The sequence below is a fragment of the Salmo salar genome, chromosome ssa18, assembly GCF_905237065.1.
Source record: "Salmo salar chromosome ssa18, Ssal_v3.1, whole genome shotgun sequence".
NCBI classification, from domain to species: domain Eukaryota; kingdom Metazoa; phylum Chordata; class Actinopteri; order Salmoniformes; family Salmonidae; genus Salmo; species Salmo salar.
The window spans coordinates 79,612,763-79,633,912 of record NC_059459.1 but is presented as its reverse complement, the minus strand read 5'-3'; the positions used below and the strand labels follow the sequence as shown (position 1 = coordinate 79,633,912).

Below are 21,150 nucleotides of genomic sequence, written 5' to 3'. Positions count from 1 at the left end.
CTAGCCTAGTTAAATAATCTCTTCTCATCCTCTCTACAGGTCCCTGGTTCCTATAGCTGATTTCATGAATGAACTATCACCAAAACGCCATGAGGAATTTGATCACAAGCTGCATGACTTGAAGTGGACATGGAAGGAACGACTGGGACCACAGTAAAATGAATTGTTGTTGTTGAGACATCTCAGGAGTCAGACACTTTCATTTTATTCCATCGACACTTCTGTTGTTTACACATCTGTTCATACCAGACACTATTGTTAAAAAATATTTGTATCTGCATTCTTGACACTTTAATTATATTTAATTGGCAGGTGTTGTTTAGATATCTGTACATCTCTGTCTCTTCTTCTCAATGCAAGGTGTTTCATTCTACTTGAACATCATGTGCTGACTACGTACAGAAGGGGCTGTGTGTCAAAGACCCTACAGGCTTTCTTCTACTTATGTGGTTTAGTTCAATCTAATCTAAATTACTGCACACAGACATCATAGAATCAAATTCTATTTTATTAACAAGATTAAAATGACATTTTAGTACAAAGTACTTTGGTTCACAGTGCGCATCAAGGGTTGTGTTTGAGTAGTCCAAACAAAGGCCTGTTGTGCATGATCGGCTGGCCTTGGGTTGTTGTCCTTTACTGACCATGAGCTTCCTCCATGGCGGACCGGTAGTTGTGGTGGGCCACATGCCTTCCATGGAGGACAGGTAGTTGTGGTGGGCCACATGCCTTCCATGGAGGACAGGTAGTTGTGGTGGGCCACATGCCTTTCATGGAGGACAGGTAGTTGTGGTGGGCCACATGCCTTTCATGGAGGACAGGTAGTTGTGGTGGGCCACATGCCTTCCATGGAGGACAGGTAGTTGTGGTGGGCCACATGCCTTCCATGGAGGACAGGTAGTTGTGGTGGGCCACATGCCTTTCATGGAGGACAGGTAGTTGTGGTGGGCCACATGCCTTCCATGGAGGACAGGTAGTTGTGGTGGGCCACATGCCTTCCATGGAGGACAGGTAGTTGTGGTGGGCCACATGCCTTCCATGGAGGACAGGTAGTTGTGGTGGGCCACATGCCTTCCATGGAGGACAGGTAGTTGTGGTGGGCCACATGCCTTCCATGGAGGACAGGTAGTTGTGGTGGGCCACATGCCTTCCATGGAGGACAGGTAGTTGTGGAAGGCCACATCCTTCTGTGGGGGGGAGACTACTGTAAAGGGAGAGTAGTAAAGGTCACGTGCACTACTTTTGTGAGAAGAAACAATTTGAAAAAAAAAAAAATCTAATTTAAAAAGGATTTAAATAGAAATGTATTATTCTGATTTATCAGGGGATGCTGCAGCACGCTCAGCACCACTACTGTACTTCTCGCTGTTATGGGTACACTTGATTGGCCGAACAAGAATCCTCATCCTCCTTGCCGCCCATGATGCCAAAATGCATTCTCTATGACTCTCCGTCGAGAGTGGTGGTAGTTGTAGCTACGCCTAGATTCATTGAGATGGACACCTATGAATGAGAGGTTACAAGAGAATATTTCTCAGATAGAAATATAGCCTATTTGGTCAACAACAAAAATCAACATAACGTTTTCCCATATTCCAAAAGCCTTGATAAAAATGTAATTTATCATATAGAAGTGCACACATGTATGCAGCAATAAAGTAAATTAGAAAAAGAAGAAGCTAAATTGATTCCAACATTCTGGGGCGGCAGGTAGCCTAGTGGTTAGAGCGTTGGACTAGTAACCGGAAGGTTGCAAGATAAAATCCCTGAGCTGACAAGGTAAAAATCTATCGTTCTACCCCTGAACAAGGCAGTTTAACCCACTGTTACTAGGCCGTTATTGAAAATAATAATTTGTTCTTAACTGACTTGCCTAGTTAAATAAAAAATTATATTATCGACATACCTGGATAAGGGCTATGACTTTCTCATGTAGGGGGAAAGCTGCATCTCCCAGGACAGCATGGACTTAGCGTTGTGGTACCTGGCAGGACAGCTGGCGGTGATAAATTGAGGGTCTTCTGCAGCAGTTTGGACCAAAAAGAACTCTCATGAAACATTCCACCAGGGCACTCTCTGCCGTGCGCCCCTACATCCGCCTCTATATGCCGCCTATGTCTTGCATATGTCGCCTATGTCTTGCAAATCTAGTAGATCGATACACACAACTTCAATTTTCTCGCCAGTCAAGAGTCTCTCTGTGTACACTATTGTATTATCCTGCACGTCTCTTCCTTGTTTGGGTGTTCCTAATATTGCTGCTTTCTCCCTTTTTTTTCATTGTTCAAGCTAATGTTTTTCTTTAAGGGAGTATTGTAACACACTTGTTTGGTTCGGGCTAGGGCGCGAGCTGAACCGAAGTAATGCTGGTGCCTTAACTCTAACGCCAAAACATGCTAAATTGGTTCTCAGGAGGTTTTTGCTAACATACATAGAATGTTCCCCTAACTAATGGAAAACTGGACACACAAACATTACGGGTAACAATACAGAAACGTTCTCTCTCCCTAGAATTGTTAGCTGGAATGCAGCCTTGTTTACCAGTTCTAACACTGGAATGCAGCCTTGTTTACCAGTTCTAACACTGGAATGCAGCCTTGTTTACCAGTTCTAACACTGGAATGCAGCCTTGTTTACCAGTTCTAACACTGGAATGCAGCCTTGTTTACCAGTTCTAACACTGGAATGCAGCCTTGTTTACCAGTTCTAACACTGGAATGCAGCCTTGTTTACCAGTTCTAACACTGGAATGCAACCTTGTTTACCAGTTCTAACACTGGAATGCAACCTTGTTTACCAGTTCTAACACTGGAATGCAGCCTTGTTTACCAGTTCTAACACTGGAATGCAGCCTTGTTTACCAGTTCTAACACTGGAATGCAACCTTGTTTACCAGTTCTAACACTGGAATGCAACCTTGTTTACCAGTTCTAACACTGGAATGCAACCTTGTTTACCAGTTCTAACACTGGAATGCAGCCTTGTTTACCAGTTCTAACACTGGAATGCAGCCTTGTTTACCAGTTCTAACACTGGAATGCAACCTTGTTTACCAGTTCTAACACTGGAATGCAGCCTTGTTTACCAGTTCTAACACTGGAATGCAGCCTTGTTTACCAGTTCTAACACTGGAATGCAGCCTTGTTTACCAGTTCTAACACTGGAATGCAGCCTTGTTTACCAGTTCTAACACTGGAATGCAGCCTTGTTTACCAGTTCTAACACTGGAATGCAGCCTTGTTTACCAGTTCTAACACTGGAATGCAACCTTGTTTACCAGTTCTAACACTGGAATGCAGCCTTGTTTACCAGTTCTAACACTGGAATGCAGCCTTGTTTACCAGTTCTAACACTGGAATGCAGCCTTGTTTACCAGTTCTAACACTGGAATGCAGCCTTGTTTACCAGTTCTAACACTGGAATGCAGCCTTGTTTACCAGTTCTAACACTGGAATGCAGCCTTGTTTACCAGTTCTAACACTGGAATGCAACCTTGTTTACCAGTTCTAACACTGGAATGCAACCTTGTTTACCAGTTCTAACACTGGAATGCAGCCTTGTTTACCAGTTCTAACACTGGAATGCAACCTTGTTTACCAGTTCTAACACTGGAATGTCAGATGTGATCTACTCCTCCATTAGGCTGATAGAAATCCTCATTATTTACTTTAAGGATTTTTTTTTCAATTTGAGCATGAGAAGTTCTAGTTTTGAACTTCTAAAATCAGTGAGGCAGGTGCAGCTTTGTGACAACGATTGCAAGAGCAACTGCTCACCAATTTGACAGCTTCCAATGCAGTTCCACCCCAACACCGCCAAAACATCCGCAATGCTGGTGTCTGCTATTCCTGGTTAATGCTTGATCTGATTGAATCTAGGCCTACTCCGATGACAGGTTGTTTTAAAGCAGCTCAACCCGCGACCAATGTTCCCTCTGTGCCCGTAGTAGCCCCGAGACTGTCGAGCAGCTCGCAGAGACTGCCTTGCAGAAATATCAGCCCACAGAGAGAAACAGTAGATTAAACTTCACTCAACTTTCTAGAGCGGTGGTCACCAACCAACCGGTCGATTTCATTCAACTGTTCGACCTCCAAGGCATTCCCAGTCCATCGCCAAAAATTTCTGTAAAAAAAAACAATGGCAAAAGTATTCTGTTCATATTTGTGTTTTATTTGTCTAGGGCTGTTGCCAGTAGGTGCACCCGATTCACCTGCCTTGGGCTCTGGGTAGGCGACCTTTTGCCATTTTTAACCGTTTTATGTTTCTGAAGGCACAAACTCTGGCCTTCTAGGCGGGCCCAGAGAGCAAATCAAATCCACTTTTGGTACCGCTGGCTAATCGTATGGCTCAGATGGCGGTGTCTGCGGTAACGTAGCACGACATAAAAGAAAGCTACAGCAAAGATGATACTTTGAGATTTCAAGATGTTTAAATCCACGACTAGAGAGAGACTGTCAACGAATACAGCAAAGATGATACTGTGAGATTTCAAGATGTTTAAATCCACGACTAGAGAGAGACTGTCAACGAATACAGCAAAGATGATACTGTGAGATTTCAAGATGTTTAAATCCACGACTAGAGAGAGACTGTCAACGAATACAGCAAAGATGATACTGTGAGATTTCAAGATGTTTAAATCCACGACTAGAGAGAGACTGTCAACGAATACAGCAAAGATGATACTGTGAGATTTCAAGATGTTTAAATCCACGACTAGAGAGAGACTGTCAACGAATACAGCAAAGAGCTGCTGTTTTTACGAGTGACTTCATGTTAAAGTTCTTACTGTCAACTCTTTGTATTCAACACTTTTATAAGCCATAAAATGCGTGTTCTTTCTCTTTACACTCAGCGCTACAACAAGCAATGCAGCAGTAATGACTAAGTCGCTGTTATTACTAGCGGCCTGGGTCTTTTGTAATATCGAGGAATATTTCACTTTCTCTGTTCATAGGAGTAACAACATTCATTTGTACATGAGGCAGAAATAATGTGGTTCGCCTCGAGTTTTGCCATCATCTGGAAGACAGGAGCTGCATGTACAGTAGTCACGTGTTCACATTTTATTCATGTCCTTTGCTAGTTATTGAGTTATTAGCCCAGTTATAGATCATTTGTAGTCAGCAATAGGGGAGTGATTGCTTCCTACAAGGGCACAAAATGTATACATTTCTAGACCTCTTTGAAAAGCCAGTCAGGTAAAGCTATTTTTCTTTTGTCTTAAAGGGGCAGTGTTGTATTATACAAGCTTGAATAAGCTAAGTAGCCAATAGGCAGAGGGTAGCATAATGTGTCTGGTTCTCTGTAATAATGGTATGGGAATAATAATGCATTTTATTTTGTAAAGTGTCTTGTATCAAACAACACAACACCATGTTCAGTCACCTCCTGGTCTGAAGCAGAAGTGGATAAACAGGTTAATGTCAAGCCCTGCATGATTTTTTCCCCAAAGTCTCATGGAATGTAGTCCTACATTGAACACCAGACATTGGCTGCTACTGTAGGTGGTATACCAGGCTGATGCTCTCTAATAGCTCTCTCCCGACCGAGCCCCCCACCTCCATATTGCACATGTAGAAATACAGCAACCACCACAATATTGAAATGATTCACACCAGGACAGGGCAGGTCAAAAATATGTGCTCCAGATACTATTTTAGTTTGTAGTAGAAAAGTGTCAACTGTATCGAATGCGCGCTTCCGAGTGCGTTTCAGAACGCGGGTATAAACGGTCGGAGCGCGTCCCCGCTACGTCGTGTCAGTCATTGTTGTATATTTGGCGAGTTTTCAGACCCCTCCAGCGACTTTTGTTGGTAAAAGAGGTTAGCAGCTACTGTTCAGGTTGCCATTGGGGAGTTTTGCCAACGGTCCGAGAGTTTCTATGGTTTTGATAGCATTTAGTGAGTTTTCCCACAACAACAAAAAAATCTGCCGCAAACGAGAGTTGGAGAAGCTGTCTGTGCATCGGAAGTTACGGCAACAGCGCGCAGGCAGAGAAGCACAAGGGGAAGAGGTGTGCGGCGTGGGAGCAGGGACGGAAAACGCTACGTCGGGGACTGCAGCTGTGCCACAACAAGACGAATTGGTGCTGTGACGTCGTCGCGTCAACTGGAAAACGTAAAAACACTGCTGGCTGTCACGCGCTCCGGTAGACAGCGGAGAGAGGACTTGGACATTATGGTGATACCGTGGCTGCTTCTCCTTGAAATGGGCTTATACGCCAGTTCTTTCGTGTGTGGGATAGTCACGGCATCATCTCTCACTATCGTACAGGTAAAGAATAAAGTTCTAACTTTGGCTTGTTATGTTAACTTTGTTGACAGTTGTAATGTTGACCGATGTTTGGACTGGCAGTCTGCTTTGGACACAACTTTATGTCGCAGTTGCACCATTTTTGCTTTGATTGACTTTCCAAACCGACGTTTCTTTATTGGAATCACCTGATGGTCTGAAGGATTTCACTGGGGAATGTTAGGCCTAACTATGGTATGTCTTATGAAGCGTCTGTACATAGTAGCTAACTGTTATTATCGCAGCAGAAAATACCTGTGGTAGAATAGAGGTTTTCCTTAACTTCCTGTAAGCCTTAACCAAATAGTTACAGTTTGACAAGGGTTTGACAAGGGGCTCCCAAAAAACACGCTACTTCGATACAGCTACGACCGGAAGGGACTTTTCGTTTAAGGTTAGGAGAGCGTTTTCCCTAATCCTTTTCCTAACCATAATCTACTTCTCCTAACCTGCTGCCTTAATTCTCCTAACCTGCAGCGAAAACGTCACTGCCAGTCATAGCTTTATCGTGTTTTTAGGGTTAAATCACACTTCCTACAAAAACAAAGTGAAAGGACAGTTTGTTCTCTACAATGGCAGGTTGAGAGAGTGAGAAATGAAACGGCATGAAACTGTCCAGACTTGTCTAATGACTGTTCAATGCTTTCCCCCAAAATAGTGACACTCATAAAGTACAGGAAAACACGTGTGACTCAGTGTTCTTTCGACCGAACAAAACCAATATAGGGATTATTAGTTCAAGTTAAACCGACAATTCACTAAGTTTACCTGACAATATAGTTGAGGTCTCTCTCACAAACTAGGCTACTTTCACAGTTTGACCTATTCCTAACCTAGGCCTACTGGAACAGACCAGGAAGTGTAGTTAAAGATAGTGACTCGGTCGTCACAAGCTTCTATACCCACAAATTCACAAACCCGCCCATTTCTTTAAAAAAAAATATATATATATATATGTAGTAGCTTTACACCGATATCGATTATTGGAGGACCAAAAAAAGACGATACCGGTTAATGGGCCGATTTAAAATAATTAAAATAATTAAAAAATATATATATATATTTATTTTTGGTTTAATTTAAAAATGTATTTGTAATAATGACAATTACAACAATACTGCATGAACACATATTTTAACTTAATATAATACATAAAATCAATTTAGCCTCAAATGAATAATGAAACATGTTCAATTTGGTTTAAATAATGCAAAAACAAAGTGTTGGAGAAGAAAGTAAAAGTGCAATATGTGCCATGTAAGAAAGCTAACGTTTAAGTTCCTTGCTCAGAACATATGAAAGCTGGTGGTTCCTTTTAACATGAGTCTTCAATATTCCCAGGTAAGAAGTTTTAGTTTGTAATTATTATAGGAATTATAGGACTAATTCTCTCTATACGATTTGTATTTCATATACCTTTGACTATTGGATGTTCTTATAGGCACTTTAGTATTGCCAGTGTAACAGTATAGCTTCCGTCCCTCTCCTCGCTCCTACCTGGGCTCGAACCAGGAACACATCGACAACAGCCACCCTCAAAGCAGCGTTACCCATGCAGAGCAAGGGGAACACCTACTCCAAGTCTGAGAGCGAGTGACGTTTGAAACGCTATTAGCGCGCACCCGCTAACTAGCTAGCCATTTCACATCGGTTACACCAGCCTAATCTTGGGAGTTGACAGGCTTGAAGTCATAAACAGCGCAATGCTTGAAGAGCTGCTGGCAAAACGCACGAAAGTGCTGTTTGAATGCTTACGAGCCTGCTGGTGCCTACCATCACTCAGACTCACACAGAAATAGACTCAAACACACAGAAATACGAGCCTTAGGTCATTAATATGGTCGAATCCGGAAACTAACATCTCGAAAACAAAACGTTTCTTTCAGTGAAATACGGAACCGTTCCGTATTTTATCGAACGGGTGGCACCCATAAGTCTAAATATTCCTGTTACATTGCACAACCTTCAATGTTGTGTCGTAATGGCACATTAGTTCGCAACGAGCCAGGCGGCCCAAACTGTTGCATATACACTGACTCTGCGTGCAATGAACGCAAGAGAAGTGACACAATTTCACCTGGTTAATATTGCCTGCTAACCTGGATTTCTTTTAGCTAAATATGCGGGTTTAAAAATATATATACTTGTGTATTGATTTTAAGAAAGACATTGATGTTTATGGTTAGGTACACATTGAAGCAATGACAGTCCTTTTTCGCGAATGCGCACCGCATCGATTATATGCAATGCAGGACAGGCTAGATAAACTAGTAATATCATCAACCATGTGTAGTTAACTAGTGTTTATGATTGATTAGATTTTTTTTCTTATAAGATAAGTTTAATGCTAGCTAGCAACTTACCTTGGCTTCTTACTGCATTCGCGTAACAGGCAGGCTCCTCATGGAGTGCAATGTAAAGCAGGTGGTTAGAGCGTTGGACTAGTTAACCGTAAGGTTGCAAGATTGAATCCCCCCCGAGCTGACAAGGTAAAAATCTGTCGTTCTGCCCCTGAACAAGGCAGTTAACCCACCGTTCCCTGGTAGGCCGTCATTGAAAATGAGAATTTGTTAACTGACTTGCCTAGTTAAATAAAGGTATTAAAAAAAAAAAAAATCAGCAAATCAGTGTCCGAAAACACCGATTGCTATGGAAACTTGAAATCGGCCCTAATTAATCGGTCATTCCTCTAGGCTGTATGGATCTGTAACTGCTACAGTGTAGTAGGATGGAGGCTCCATAGCTGTATGGATCTGTAACTGCTACAGTTTAGTAGGATGGAGGCCCCATAGCTGTATGGATCTGTAACTGCTACAGTTTAGTAGGATGGAGGCTGTATGGATCTGTAACTGCTACAGTTTAGTAGGATGGAGGCTCCATAGCTGTATGGATCTGTAACTGCTACAGTGTAGTTTAGTAGGATGGAGGCTCCATAGCTGTATGGATCTGTAACTGCTACAGTGTCGTTTAGTAGGATGGAGGCCCCATAGCTGTATGGATCTGTAACTGCTACAGTGTAGTTTAGTAGGATGGAGGCTCCATAGCTGTATGGATCTGTAACTGCCACAAGTTTAGTAGGATGGAGGCTCCATAGCTGTATGGATCTGTAACTGCTACAGGGTTTAGTAGGATGGAGGCTCCATAGCTGTATGGATCTGTAACTGCTACAGTGTAGTTTAGTAGGATGGAGGCTCCATAGCTGTATGGATCTGTAACTGCTACAGTGTAGTTTAGTAGGATGGAGGCTGTATGGATCTGTAACTGCTACAGTGTAGTTTAGTAGGATGGAGGCTCCATAGCTGTATGGATCTGTAACTGCTACAGTTTAGTAGGATGGAGGCTCCATAGCTGTATGGATCTGTAACTACCACAGATTAGTTTAGTAGGATGGAGGCTCCATAGCTGTATGGATCTGTAACTGCTACAGTGTAGTTTAGTAGGATGGAGGCTGTAATGGATCTGTAACTACCACAGTTTAGTAGGATGGAGGCTCCATAGCTGTATGGATCTGTAACTGCTACAGTTTAGTTTAGTAGGATGGAGGCTCTATAGCTGTATGGATCTGTAACTGCTACAGTGTAGTTTAGTAGGATGGAGGCTCCATAGCTGTATGGATCTGTAACTGCTACAGTGTAGTTTAGTAGGATGGAGGCTGTATGGATCTGTAACTGCTACAGTGTAGTTTAGTAGGATGGAGGCTGTATGGATCTGTAACTACCACAGTTTAGTAGGATGGAGGCTCCATAGCTGTATGGATCTGTAACTGCTACAGTTTAGTTTAGTAGGATGGAGGCTCTATAGCTGTATGGATCTGTAACTGCTACAGTTTAGTAGGATGGAGGCTCCATAGCTGTATGGATCTGTAACTGCTACAATGTAGTTTAGTAGGATGGAGGCTCCATAGCTGTATGGATCTGTAACTGCTACAGTTTAGTAGGATGGAGGCTCCATAGCTGTATGGATCTGTAACTGCTACAGTTTAGTTTAGTAGGATGGAGGCTCCATAGCTGTATGGATCTGTAACTGCTACAGTGTATTTTAGTTGGATGGAGGCTCCATAGCTGTATGGATCTGTAACTGCTACAGTGTAGTTTAGTAGGATGGAGGCTGTATGGATCTGTAACTACCACAGATTAGTTTAGTAGGATGGAGGCTACATAGCTGTATTGATCTGTAAATGCTACAGTGTAGTTTAGTAGGATGGAGGCTCCATAGCTGTATGGATCTGTAACTGCTACAGTAGTTTAGTAGGATGGAGGCTCCATAGCTGTATGGATCTGTAACTACCACATTAGTTTAGTAGGATGGAGGCTCTATAGCTGTATGGATCTGTAACTGCTACAGTTTAGTAGGATGGAGGCTCCATAGCTGTATGGATCTGTAACTGCTACAGTGTAGTTTAGTAGGATGGAGGCTCTATAGCTGTATGGATCTGTAACTGCTACAGTGTAGTTTAGTAGGATGGAGGCTGTATGGATCTGTAACTGCTACAGTGTAGTTTAGTAGGATGGAGGCTGTATGGATCTGTAACTGCTACAGTGTAGTTTAGTAGGATGGAGGCTGTATGGATCTGTAACTGCTACAGTGTAGTTTAGTAGGATGGAGGCTGTATGGATCTGTAACTGCTACAGTGTAGTTTAGTAGGATGGAGGCTCAATAGCTGTATGGATCTGCTACAGTAAGTGTATATTTTAATTTGAAGGATTCTTTCTTGCTGATTAAAGACGAGGGCCATATGTTTTGTAAGCCGTATCGCAAGCGATGATTATTGACGTTTTAAAACACAGCTTTGGGATTGTAGTTCTGATGAGCCAGTTGTAGGGAGAAGGCAGAATGCTGCCAACAGTTTCAAAGCTAATTTATGCCTAGCTCCAATATATTTATTTGTTCAACGTTGAGTCATGGAAAGATTTAGCAAAGGTGACTTACACTCTTAGTGCTGAGCTTGATGTTGATGCCGTTGCAGATGTTGATGGGATTAGAACACAGGCCAGTCACATTAGCCTCTGCGGTAGTTAGCTAGTTAGCTACGTCCGTACCTCTGCTCAACTTCTTGATAAGGTAATTGATGAAATGACTGTGCTTGCTTGTAGTTTGTACATCCAGGTACTGAGCACCACACCATGACTGAACGTAAGTTGTCTACAGAAAAATGTTTATTCACAAGCGGATGTTCTATGAAGGAGTGGCTGGTCCAGTGAGTAACGTTAGCTACCAGTTGACATCCATTCTGAAATGGATCCACCTCGACAGGGGCGGTACTACATCCTGAAGTCGCTATGAGTTCTGGATATTGTGATTTGCTTACAACCAGGAAATGTAGATGGCCTGTTTCTAACGCAGTGACGCAAAAGCTGCGTGTAGTCAGGAAATTCATCCATTTTTTAAAAATATTTATATATTTTTTTTTACACATGTTAATTATATATATATATAGTAGTAAATGTGTCTTTTAACCACACTGCTAATCTTATGCCTAAGACTAAAAAGCATTTTATTTTTGCCTATTCTGACTTTGTTGCAGTGGATTGTTGGTGGGGGAAGTCAGTTAGAATAGTAAAATACACAACGTGCCATTATGAAATGTTGTTTGTGCATCAGCAGTTATGTCAGTCACTGATAGTCAGTCAATTAGCCCATGTCAGCAAACAAATATGACATTACTAGGTTATTACTCATTATCATGGTCGAATTACCGGCCGGGGGGGGGCCCATTTGAGTTTGTTAGTCTCACTCAAATATCAACTTTTTCACAGCTATGTAGTTAGACTACTAATGAACTTGACAAATGCTGATGCTCTCTCTCTCTCTCTCTCTCTCTCTCCAGGGTAGTTTCGGGGGACTCTGTATGCTGTATGGAACAGTGACCCATAACTCCTCATCAGACTCCATATTGGTCCAGACCTCCAGCTCTCCTTCGCTCTGTTACTTTGTCTCTGCTATCTCAGTGTGTGTAGCCGTGTTCTGTTTCTCTATATCACTGTACTGGATATATACATGCTGCCTGGATGGAGGGGTTAACAGGTGGGTGGGTACATATGGTATTTTACATGACTCATTGATGGGTGTGACACAACTTACTGGTTGTCCTATGAGACTTTCTGGTTGTGTGTGTGTCATGCCGAGACGTTGTAGAACCATCAATTTAACCTCATGACATACAGCTCCTTCAGGAAAGTATTCAGACCCTTTGGCTTTTTCCACATTTTGTTACGTTACAGCCTTATTGTAAAATTGATTAAATATATAAAACATCCTCATCAATCTACACACAATACCCCATAATAACAAAGCGAAAACAGATTGTTTGTTTGAAATTTTAGCAAATTTATGACAAATAAAAAAAGACCTTCATTTACATAAATATTCAGACCCTTTGCTATGACACTCGAAATTGAGCTCAGAAGCATCCTGTTTCCTTTGATCATCCTTGAGATGTTTCTACAACTTGATTGGAGTCCACCTGTGGTAAATTCAATTGATAAGACATGATTTGGAAGGGCACACACCTTTTTATGTAAGGTCCTACAATTGACAATGCATGTCAGAGCAAAAACCATGCCATGAGGTTGAATGAATTGTCCATAGAGCTCAGAGACATGATTCTGTCAAGGTACAGATCTGGGGAAGGATACCAAAAAAATGTCTGCAGCATTGAAGGTCCCCAAGAACAGTGGCCTCCATCATTCTTAAATGGAAGAAGTTTGGAACCACCAAGATTGAACTATTTGGCCTGAATGCCAAGCTTCACGTCTGGAGGAGACCTTGCACCATCCCTACGGTGAAGCATGGTGGTGGCAGCATCATGCTGTGGGGATGTTTTTCAGCGGCAGGGACTGGGAAACTAGTTAGGATCGAGGGAAAGATGAAAGGAGCAAAGTACAGAGAGATGCTTAATGAAAACCTGCTCTAGAGCGCTCAGGACCTCAGACTGGAGCGAAGGTTGACCTTCCAACAGGACAACGACCCTAAACACACAGCCAAGACAACACAGGAGTGGCTTCGGGTCAAGTCTCAATGTCCTTGAGTGGCCCAGCCAGAGCCCGGACTTGAACCCGATCGAACATCTCTGGAGAGACCTGAAAATAGCTGTGCAGCGACGCTCCCCATCCAACCTGACAGAGCTTGAGAGGATCTGCAGAGAAGAATGAAACTCCCCAAATACAGGTGTGACAAGCTTGTAGTGGCATACCCAAGAAGACTCCAGGCTGTAATCGCTGGTGAAGGTGCTTCAACAAAGTACTGAGTAAAGGGTCTGAATACTTATGTAAATGTGGTTTTTCAGTTAGATTTTTCACATATTTGTGAAGTTTTCTAAAAACCTGTTTTTGCTTTGTCATTATGGGGTATGTGTGTGTGTGTGTGTGTGTGTGTGTGTGTGTGTGTGTGTATATTGGGGGGGAAAGAAATCATTTTTAGAATAAGGCTGTAATGTAACACAATGTGGAAAAGGTCAAAGGGTCTGAATACTTCCCGAAGGCGCTGTATGACAATCTGACCGTGTGTATGTCATGCCGAGATGTTCACATCTTGAAACCATTCTATCCATAATTCAACATTCCGCAATGCCTATCTAACCTTATTGTGTGCGTGTGTGTGTGTGTGTGTGTGTGTGTGTGTGTCCAGAGAGCGTCTATGGCTGAACATGACCCTGGTGGTGTGTGGAGTGTTCCTCTTCTTCCTGCTGGTGACGGGCTGTGTGTTGAAGGTGGGAAGAGACTTTCTGTGTGACTCTGTCCTACACGCTGTCCCCAACGTCACCAGGTACTGTAACACATCTAGATGCAGAACTTTTCTTCATGTTAAATCTGTGGTCACTACTACTACCAGTACAAGTAGACTGGAAAAAACCACCAAAAAATATTATTTGTCATGCAACGAATACAACAGGTGTAGACTTTACCGTGAATTTTTTACATACAAGCCTTTTCCCAATAATGCAAAATAAAAGAAGAAATAGTAGCACAATAAAATAACAATAATGAGGCTATATACAAGGAGTAGCAGTACTCAGTCAATATGTAGGGGTACCAGGTAGTAATGAGGCTATATACAAGGAGTAGCAGTACTCAGTCAATATGTAGGGGTACCAGGTAGTAATGAGGCTATATACAAGGAGTAGCAGTACTCAGTCAATATGTAGGGGTACCAGGTAGTAATGAGGCTATATACAAGGAGTAGCAGTACTCAGTCAATATGTAGGGGTACCAGGTAGTAATGAGGCTATATACAAGGAGTAGCAGTACTCAGTCAATATGTAGGGGTACCAGGTAGTAATGAGGCTATATACAAGGAGTAGCAGTACTCAGTCAATATGTAGGGGTACCAGGTAGTAATGAGGCTATATACAAGGAGTAGCAGTACTCAGTCAATATGTAGGGGTACCAGGTAGTAATGAGGCTATATACAAGGAGTAGCAGTACTCAGTCAATATGTAGAGGTACCAGGTAGTACTGAGTCAATATGTAGAGGTACCAGGTAGTAATGAGGCTATATACAAGGAGTAGCAGTACTCAGTCAATATGTAGGGGTACCAGGTAGTAATGAGGCTATATACAAGGAGTAGCAGTACTCAGTCAATATGTAGGGGTACCAGGTAGTACTGAGGCTATATACAAGGAGTAGCAGTACTCAGTCAATATGTAGGGGTACCAGGTAGTAATGAGGCTATATACAAGGAGTAGCAGTACTCAGTCAATATGTAGAGGTACCAGGTAGTAATGAGGCTATATACAAGGAGTAGCAGTACTCAGTCAATATGTAGGGGTACCAGGTAGTAATGAGGCTATATGTAGAGGTACCAGGTAGTAATGAGGCTATATGTAGAGGTACCAGGTAGTAATGAGGCTATATACAAGGAGTAGCAGTACTCAGTCAATATGTAGGGGTACCAGGTAGTAATGAGGCTATATACAAGGAGTAGCAGTACTCAGTCAATATGTAGAGGTACCAGGTAGTAATGAGGCTATATACAAGGAGTAGCAGTACTCAGTCAATATGTAGGGGTACCAGGTAGTAATGAGGCTATATACAAGGAGTAGCAGTACTCAGTCAATATGTAGGGGTACCAGGTAGTAATGAGGCTATATACAAGGAGTAGCAGTACTCAGTCAATATGTAGGGGTACCAGGTAGTAATGAGGCTATATACAAGGAGTAGCAGTACTCAGTCAATATGTAGGGGTACCAGGTAGTAATGAGGCTATATACAAGGAGTAGCAGTACTCAGTCAATATGTAGGGGTACCAGGTAGTAATGAGGCTATATACAAGGAGTAGCAGTACTCAGTCAATATGTAGGGGTACCAGGTAGTAATGAGGCTATATACAAGGAGTAGCAGTACTCAGTCAATATGTAGAGGTACCAGGTAGTAATGAGGCTATATGTAGAGGTACCAGGTAGTAATGAGGCTATATACAAGGAGTAGCAGTACTCAGTCAATATGTAGAGGTACCAGGTAGTACTGAGTCAATATGTAGAGGTACCAGGTAGTAATGAGGCTATATACAAGGAGTAGCAGTACTCAGTCAATATGTAGGGGTACCAGGTAGTAATGAGGCTATATACAAGGAGTAGCAGTACTCAGTCAATATGTAGAGGTACCAGGTAGTACTGAGGCTATATACAAGGAGTAGCAGTACTGAGTCAATATGTAGAGGTACCAGGTAGTACTGAGTCAATATGTAGAGGTACCAGGTAGTAATGAGGCTATATACAAGGAGTAGCAGTACTCAGTCAATATGTAGAGGTACCAGGTAGTACTGAGTCAATATGTAGAGGTACCAGGTAGTAATGAGGCTATATACAAGGAGTAGCAGTACTCAGTCAATATGTAGGGGTACCGGGTAGTAATGAGGCTATATACAAGGAGTAGCAGTACTCAGTCAATATGTAGGGGTACCAGGTAGTAATGAGGCTATATACAAGGAGTAGCAGTACTCAGTCAATATGTAGAGGTGCCAGGTAGTAATGAGGCTATATGTAGAGGTACCAGGTAGTACTGAGTCAATATGTAGAGGTACCAGGTAGTAATGAGGCTATATACAAGGAGTAGCAGTACTCAGTCAATATGTAGAGGTACCAGGTAGTATTGAGTCAATATGTAGAGGTACCAGGTAGTAATGAGGCTATATACAAGGAGTAGCAGTACTCAGTCAATATGTAGAGGTACCAGGTAGTACTGAGTCAATATGTAGAGGTACCAGGTAGTAATGAGGCTATATACAAGGAGTAGCAGTACTCAGTCAATATGTAGAGGTACCAGGTAGTAATGAGGCTATATGTAGAGGTACCAGGTAGTAATGAGGCTATATACAAGGAGTAGCAGTACTCAGTCAATATGTAGAGGTACCAGGTAGTAATGAGGCTATGTACAAGGAGTAGCAGTACTCAGTCAATATGTAGGGGTACCAGGTAGTAATGAGGCTATATACAAGGAGTAGCAGTACTCAGTCAATATGTAGGGGTACCAGGTAGTAATGAGGCTATATACAAGGAGTAGCAGTACTCAGTCAATATGTAGGGGTACCAGGTAGTAATGAGGCTATATACAAGGAGTAGCAGTACTCAGTCAATATGTAGGGGTACCAGGTAGTAATGAGGCTATATACAAGGAGTAGCAGTACTCAGTCAATATGTAGGGACACCAGGTAGTAATGAGGCTATATGTAGGGGTACCAGGTGGTAACGAGGCTATATGTAGGGGTACCAGGTAGTAATGAGGCTGTATGTAGGGGTACCAGGTGGTAACGAGGCTATATGTAGGGGTACCAGGTAGTAATGAGGCTGTATGTAGCGGTACCAGGTGGTAACGAGGCTATATGTAGGGGTACCAGGTAGTAATGAGGCTGTATGTAGGGGTACCAGGTGGTAACGAGGCTATATGTAGGGGTACCAGGTGGTAACGAGGCTGTATGTAGGGGTACCAGGTGGTAACGAGGCTATATGTAGGGGTACCAGGTGGTAACGAGGCTGTATGTAGGGGTACCAGGTGGGAATGAGGCTATATGTAGGGGTACCAGGTGGGAACGAGGCTATATGTAGGGGTACCAGGTGGGAACGAGGCTATATGTAGGGGTACCAGGTGGGAACGAGGCTATATGTAGGGGTACCAGGTGGGAACGAGGCTATATGTAGGGGTACCAGGTGGTAACGAGGCTATATGTAGGGGTACCAGGTGGTAACGAGGCTATATGTAGGGGTACCAGGTGGTAACGAGGCTATATGTAGGGGTACCAGGTGGTAACGAGGCTATATGTAGGGGTACCAGGTGGTAACGAGGCTATATGTAGGGGTACCAGGTGGTAACGAGGCTATATGTAGGGGTACCAGGTGGTAACGAGGCTATATGTAGGGGTACCAGGTGGTACTGAGGCTATATGTAGGGGTACCAGGTGGTACTGAGGCTATATGTAGGGGTACCAGGTGGTACTGAGGCTATATGTAGGGGTACCAGGTGGTACTGAGGCTATATGTAGGGGTACCAGGTGGTAACGAGGCTGTATGTAGGGGTACCGGGTGGTAACGAGGCTGTATGTAGGGGTACCGGGTGGTAACGAGGCTATATGTAGGGGTACCGGGTGGTAACGAGGCTATATGTAGGGGTACCGGGTGGTAACGAGGCTGTATGTAGGGGTACCAGGTGGTTGAGGTAATATAGACTTCTCTTTTCTTTAGATGTCATGTTTTCTGAATTGTGTGGGCATTAGTTGTTTGTAAACTGTGTAAACATTCCTCTAGAAAATGTTTGATTTCTGGATTTACTCCCATCTAGATGTGAACAGGCTCAGTCTAGGACCTGGATCAGTCCTTACACGGGAACACAGATCTACACTGGACTGTACAACGCTGGGGTCAGTATTAACACACTGGACTATACAGGGCTGGGGTCAGTATTAACAGACAGATCTGGACTATACAGGGCTGGGGTCAGTATTAACAGACAGATCTGGACTATACAGGGCTGGGGTCAGTATTAACAGACAGATCTGGACTGGACTATACAGGGCTGGGGTCACAATTAACAGACAGATCTACACTGGAATATACAGGGCTGGGGTCAGTATTAACAGACAGATCTACACTGGACTATACAGGGCTGGGGTCAGTATTAACAGACAGATCTACACTGGACTATACAGGGCTGGGGTCAGTATTAACAGACAGATCTACACTGGAATATACAGGGCTGGGGTCAGTATTAACAGACAGATCTACACTGGACTATACAGGGCTGGGGTCAGTATTAACAGACAGATCTACACTGGACTATACAGGGCTGGGGTCAGTATTAACAGACAGATCTACACTGGACTATACAGGGCTGGGGTCAGTATTAACAGACAGATCTACACTGGACTATACAGGGCTGGGGTCAGTATTAACAGACAGATCTACACTGGACTATACAGGGCTGGGGTCAGTATTAACAGACAGATCTACACTGGACTATACAGGGCTGGGGTCACTATTAACAGACAGATCTACACTGGACTATACAGGGCTGGGGTCACTATTAACAGACAGATCTACACTGGACTATACAGGGCTGGGGTCACTATTAACAGACAGATCTACACTGGACTATACAGGGCTGGGGTCACTATTAACAGACAGATCTACACTGGACTATACAGGGCTGGGGTCAGTATTAACAGACAGATCTACACTGGACTATACAGGGCTGGGGTCAGTATTAACAGACAGATCTACACTGGACTATACAGGGCTGGGGTCAGTATTAACAGACAGATCTACACTGGACTATACAGGGCTGGGGTCACTATTAACAGACAGATCTACACTGGACTATACAGGCCTGGGGTCAGTATTAACAGACAGATCTACACTGGACTATACAGGGCTGGGGTCAGTATTAACAGACAGATCTACACTGGACTATACAGGGCTGGGGTCAGTATTAACACACTGGACTATACAGGGCTGGGGTCAGTATTAACACACTGGACTATACAGGGCTGGGGTCAGTATTAACACACTGGACTATACACGGCTGGGGTCACTATTAACACACTGGACTATACACGGCTGGGGTCAGTATTAACAGACAGATCTACACTGGACTATACAGGGCTGGGGTCACTATTAACAGACAGATCTACACTGGACTATACAGGGCTGGGGTCAGTATTAACACACTGGACTATACAGGGCTGGGGTCAGTATTAACACACTGGACTATACAGGCCTGGGGTCAGTATTAACACACTGGACTATACACGGCTGGGGTCAGTATTAACAGACAGATCTACACTGGACTATACAGGGCTGGGGTCACTATTAACAGACAGATCTACACTGGACTATACACGGCTGGGGTCAGTATTAACACACTGGACTATACAGGCCTGGGGTCAGTATTAACACACTGGACTATACACGGCTGGGGTCAGTATTAACACACTGGACTATACAGGGCTGGGGTCAGTATTAACACACTGGACTATACAGGGCTGGGGTCAGTATTAACACACTGGACTATACAGGGCTGGGGTCAGTATTAACACACTGGACTATACAGGGCTGGGGTCAGTATTAACACACTGGACTATACAGGCCTGGGGTCAGTATTAACACACTGGACTATACACGGCTGGGGTCAGTATTAAAAGACCATTATGACGTCAGATTTCATTAACAGAGACTATTTGCTTCTACTCTCTCTCTCTCCCTCCTTCTGCTTCTCTCCCTCTTTCTCTCCCTCTTTCTCTCCCACCTTCCTCTCTCCAGACAGCAGTGTGGGTGAACTTCTTTTTCTGGATTCTGATTGGCATACTGGTGGTGATCCAGAGAGGTCAAGGGTCAGATTCCAGAATGATGACGCCCTCTGAGACCGATTATCTTTTCTCAGGCCAGGCCCAGCAGCAGTGACTCATAACCGTCTCGCCGTACGACCTGTTGGCGAGGCGCTCACACACACACACACACACACACACATATATATCACTCCTCACTGTCTGACCTGTAAGAGAATGAATGAACCCTTACCCTGTGTGTGAGAGGCTGTGTAGGTTTCTCAGTCTCTCTTCTGCAACTGTTCCTGGGCTCAGTGTGTGTGTTCCTGGGCTCGGTGTGTGTGTGTGTGTGTGTGTTCCTGGGCTCGGTGTGTGTGTGTGTGTGTGTGTTCCTGGGCTCGGTGTGTGTGTGTTCCTGGGCTCGGTGTGTGTGTGTGTGTTCCTGGGCTCGGTGTGTGTGTGTGTGTGTGTGTGTTCCTGGGCTCGGTGTGTATGAGGATCCCTGAGTACTGCAGCCCAGTGAAGCAGAGATGGTCTACACTGGAATAAAGGATATTACAAATATGGTAACATGTAATGTCACTTTAGGGTTCACCTTGTTTTGAAACAGTTTTACTGAGAACAATTCATTTACCTTTGTTAAGCTCTTATTCATTTCTCTGTGGTCCCTCCATCTGCAGTCCTTTCATTCTTCCTGTATTTAGGGAGGTGTGTGTGTGTGTGTGTGTGTGTGTGTAGAGAAGTGTGTAACTTGCTTACAGGGACAAAAATTGTCTCAGATAATATCTCTCCGTGTGTGTCCACTCAGGACCACAGACAAACCAAGTCACAGTCAGCGTTGTCACACTGTCCTACACAAACACACACTAAGATTCCTTCCTGGCTACTAAGAGGCTAAGCAACCATTTTGTTACTTCATTCCCTTTCTGCCTGCAATTATTTGTACTTTTTTATTTTATGAATATTGAAAAGCAAAAAAAGTGTATTTTGATTTGAATTAGGTATTGTTGACCTTTTTTTACAGATCTTCCTAAAATAGTTATCGACCAATAACAGTAGGTGTGAGCAGAGCATTTTGACCAATAAAGATGCATTGCTTTGTC

At 43.4% G+C, this 21,150-nt stretch overlaps 1 protein-coding gene and 1 long non-coding RNA gene across 2 annotated transcripts; one reads left to right on the top strand and one right to left on the bottom strand.

The window, feature by feature from the left end:
• Positions 1-490: 490 nt before the first annotated feature.
• LOC106578146 (uncharacterized) lies at positions 491-4,055 on the bottom strand. The gene is made up of 3 exons (XR_001322360.2): positions 3,777-4,055; positions 1,907-2,021; positions 491-1,503 (listed from the first exon to the last, which is right to left on the bottom strand). It is a non-coding gene; the product is annotated as an uncharacterized lncRNA (long non-coding RNA).
• Positions 4,056-6,166: 2,111 nt separating this feature from the next.
• t179b (Transmembrane protein 179B) lies at positions 6,167-21,150 on the top strand. The gene is given in 4 exon segments (NM_001146467.1): positions 6,167-6,276; positions 12,122-12,241; positions 20,393-20,435; positions 20,438-21,150. Coding segments are annotated over 4 exon segments (375 nt in total). The 5' UTR covers positions 6,167-6,180; the 3' UTR covers positions 20,554-21,150.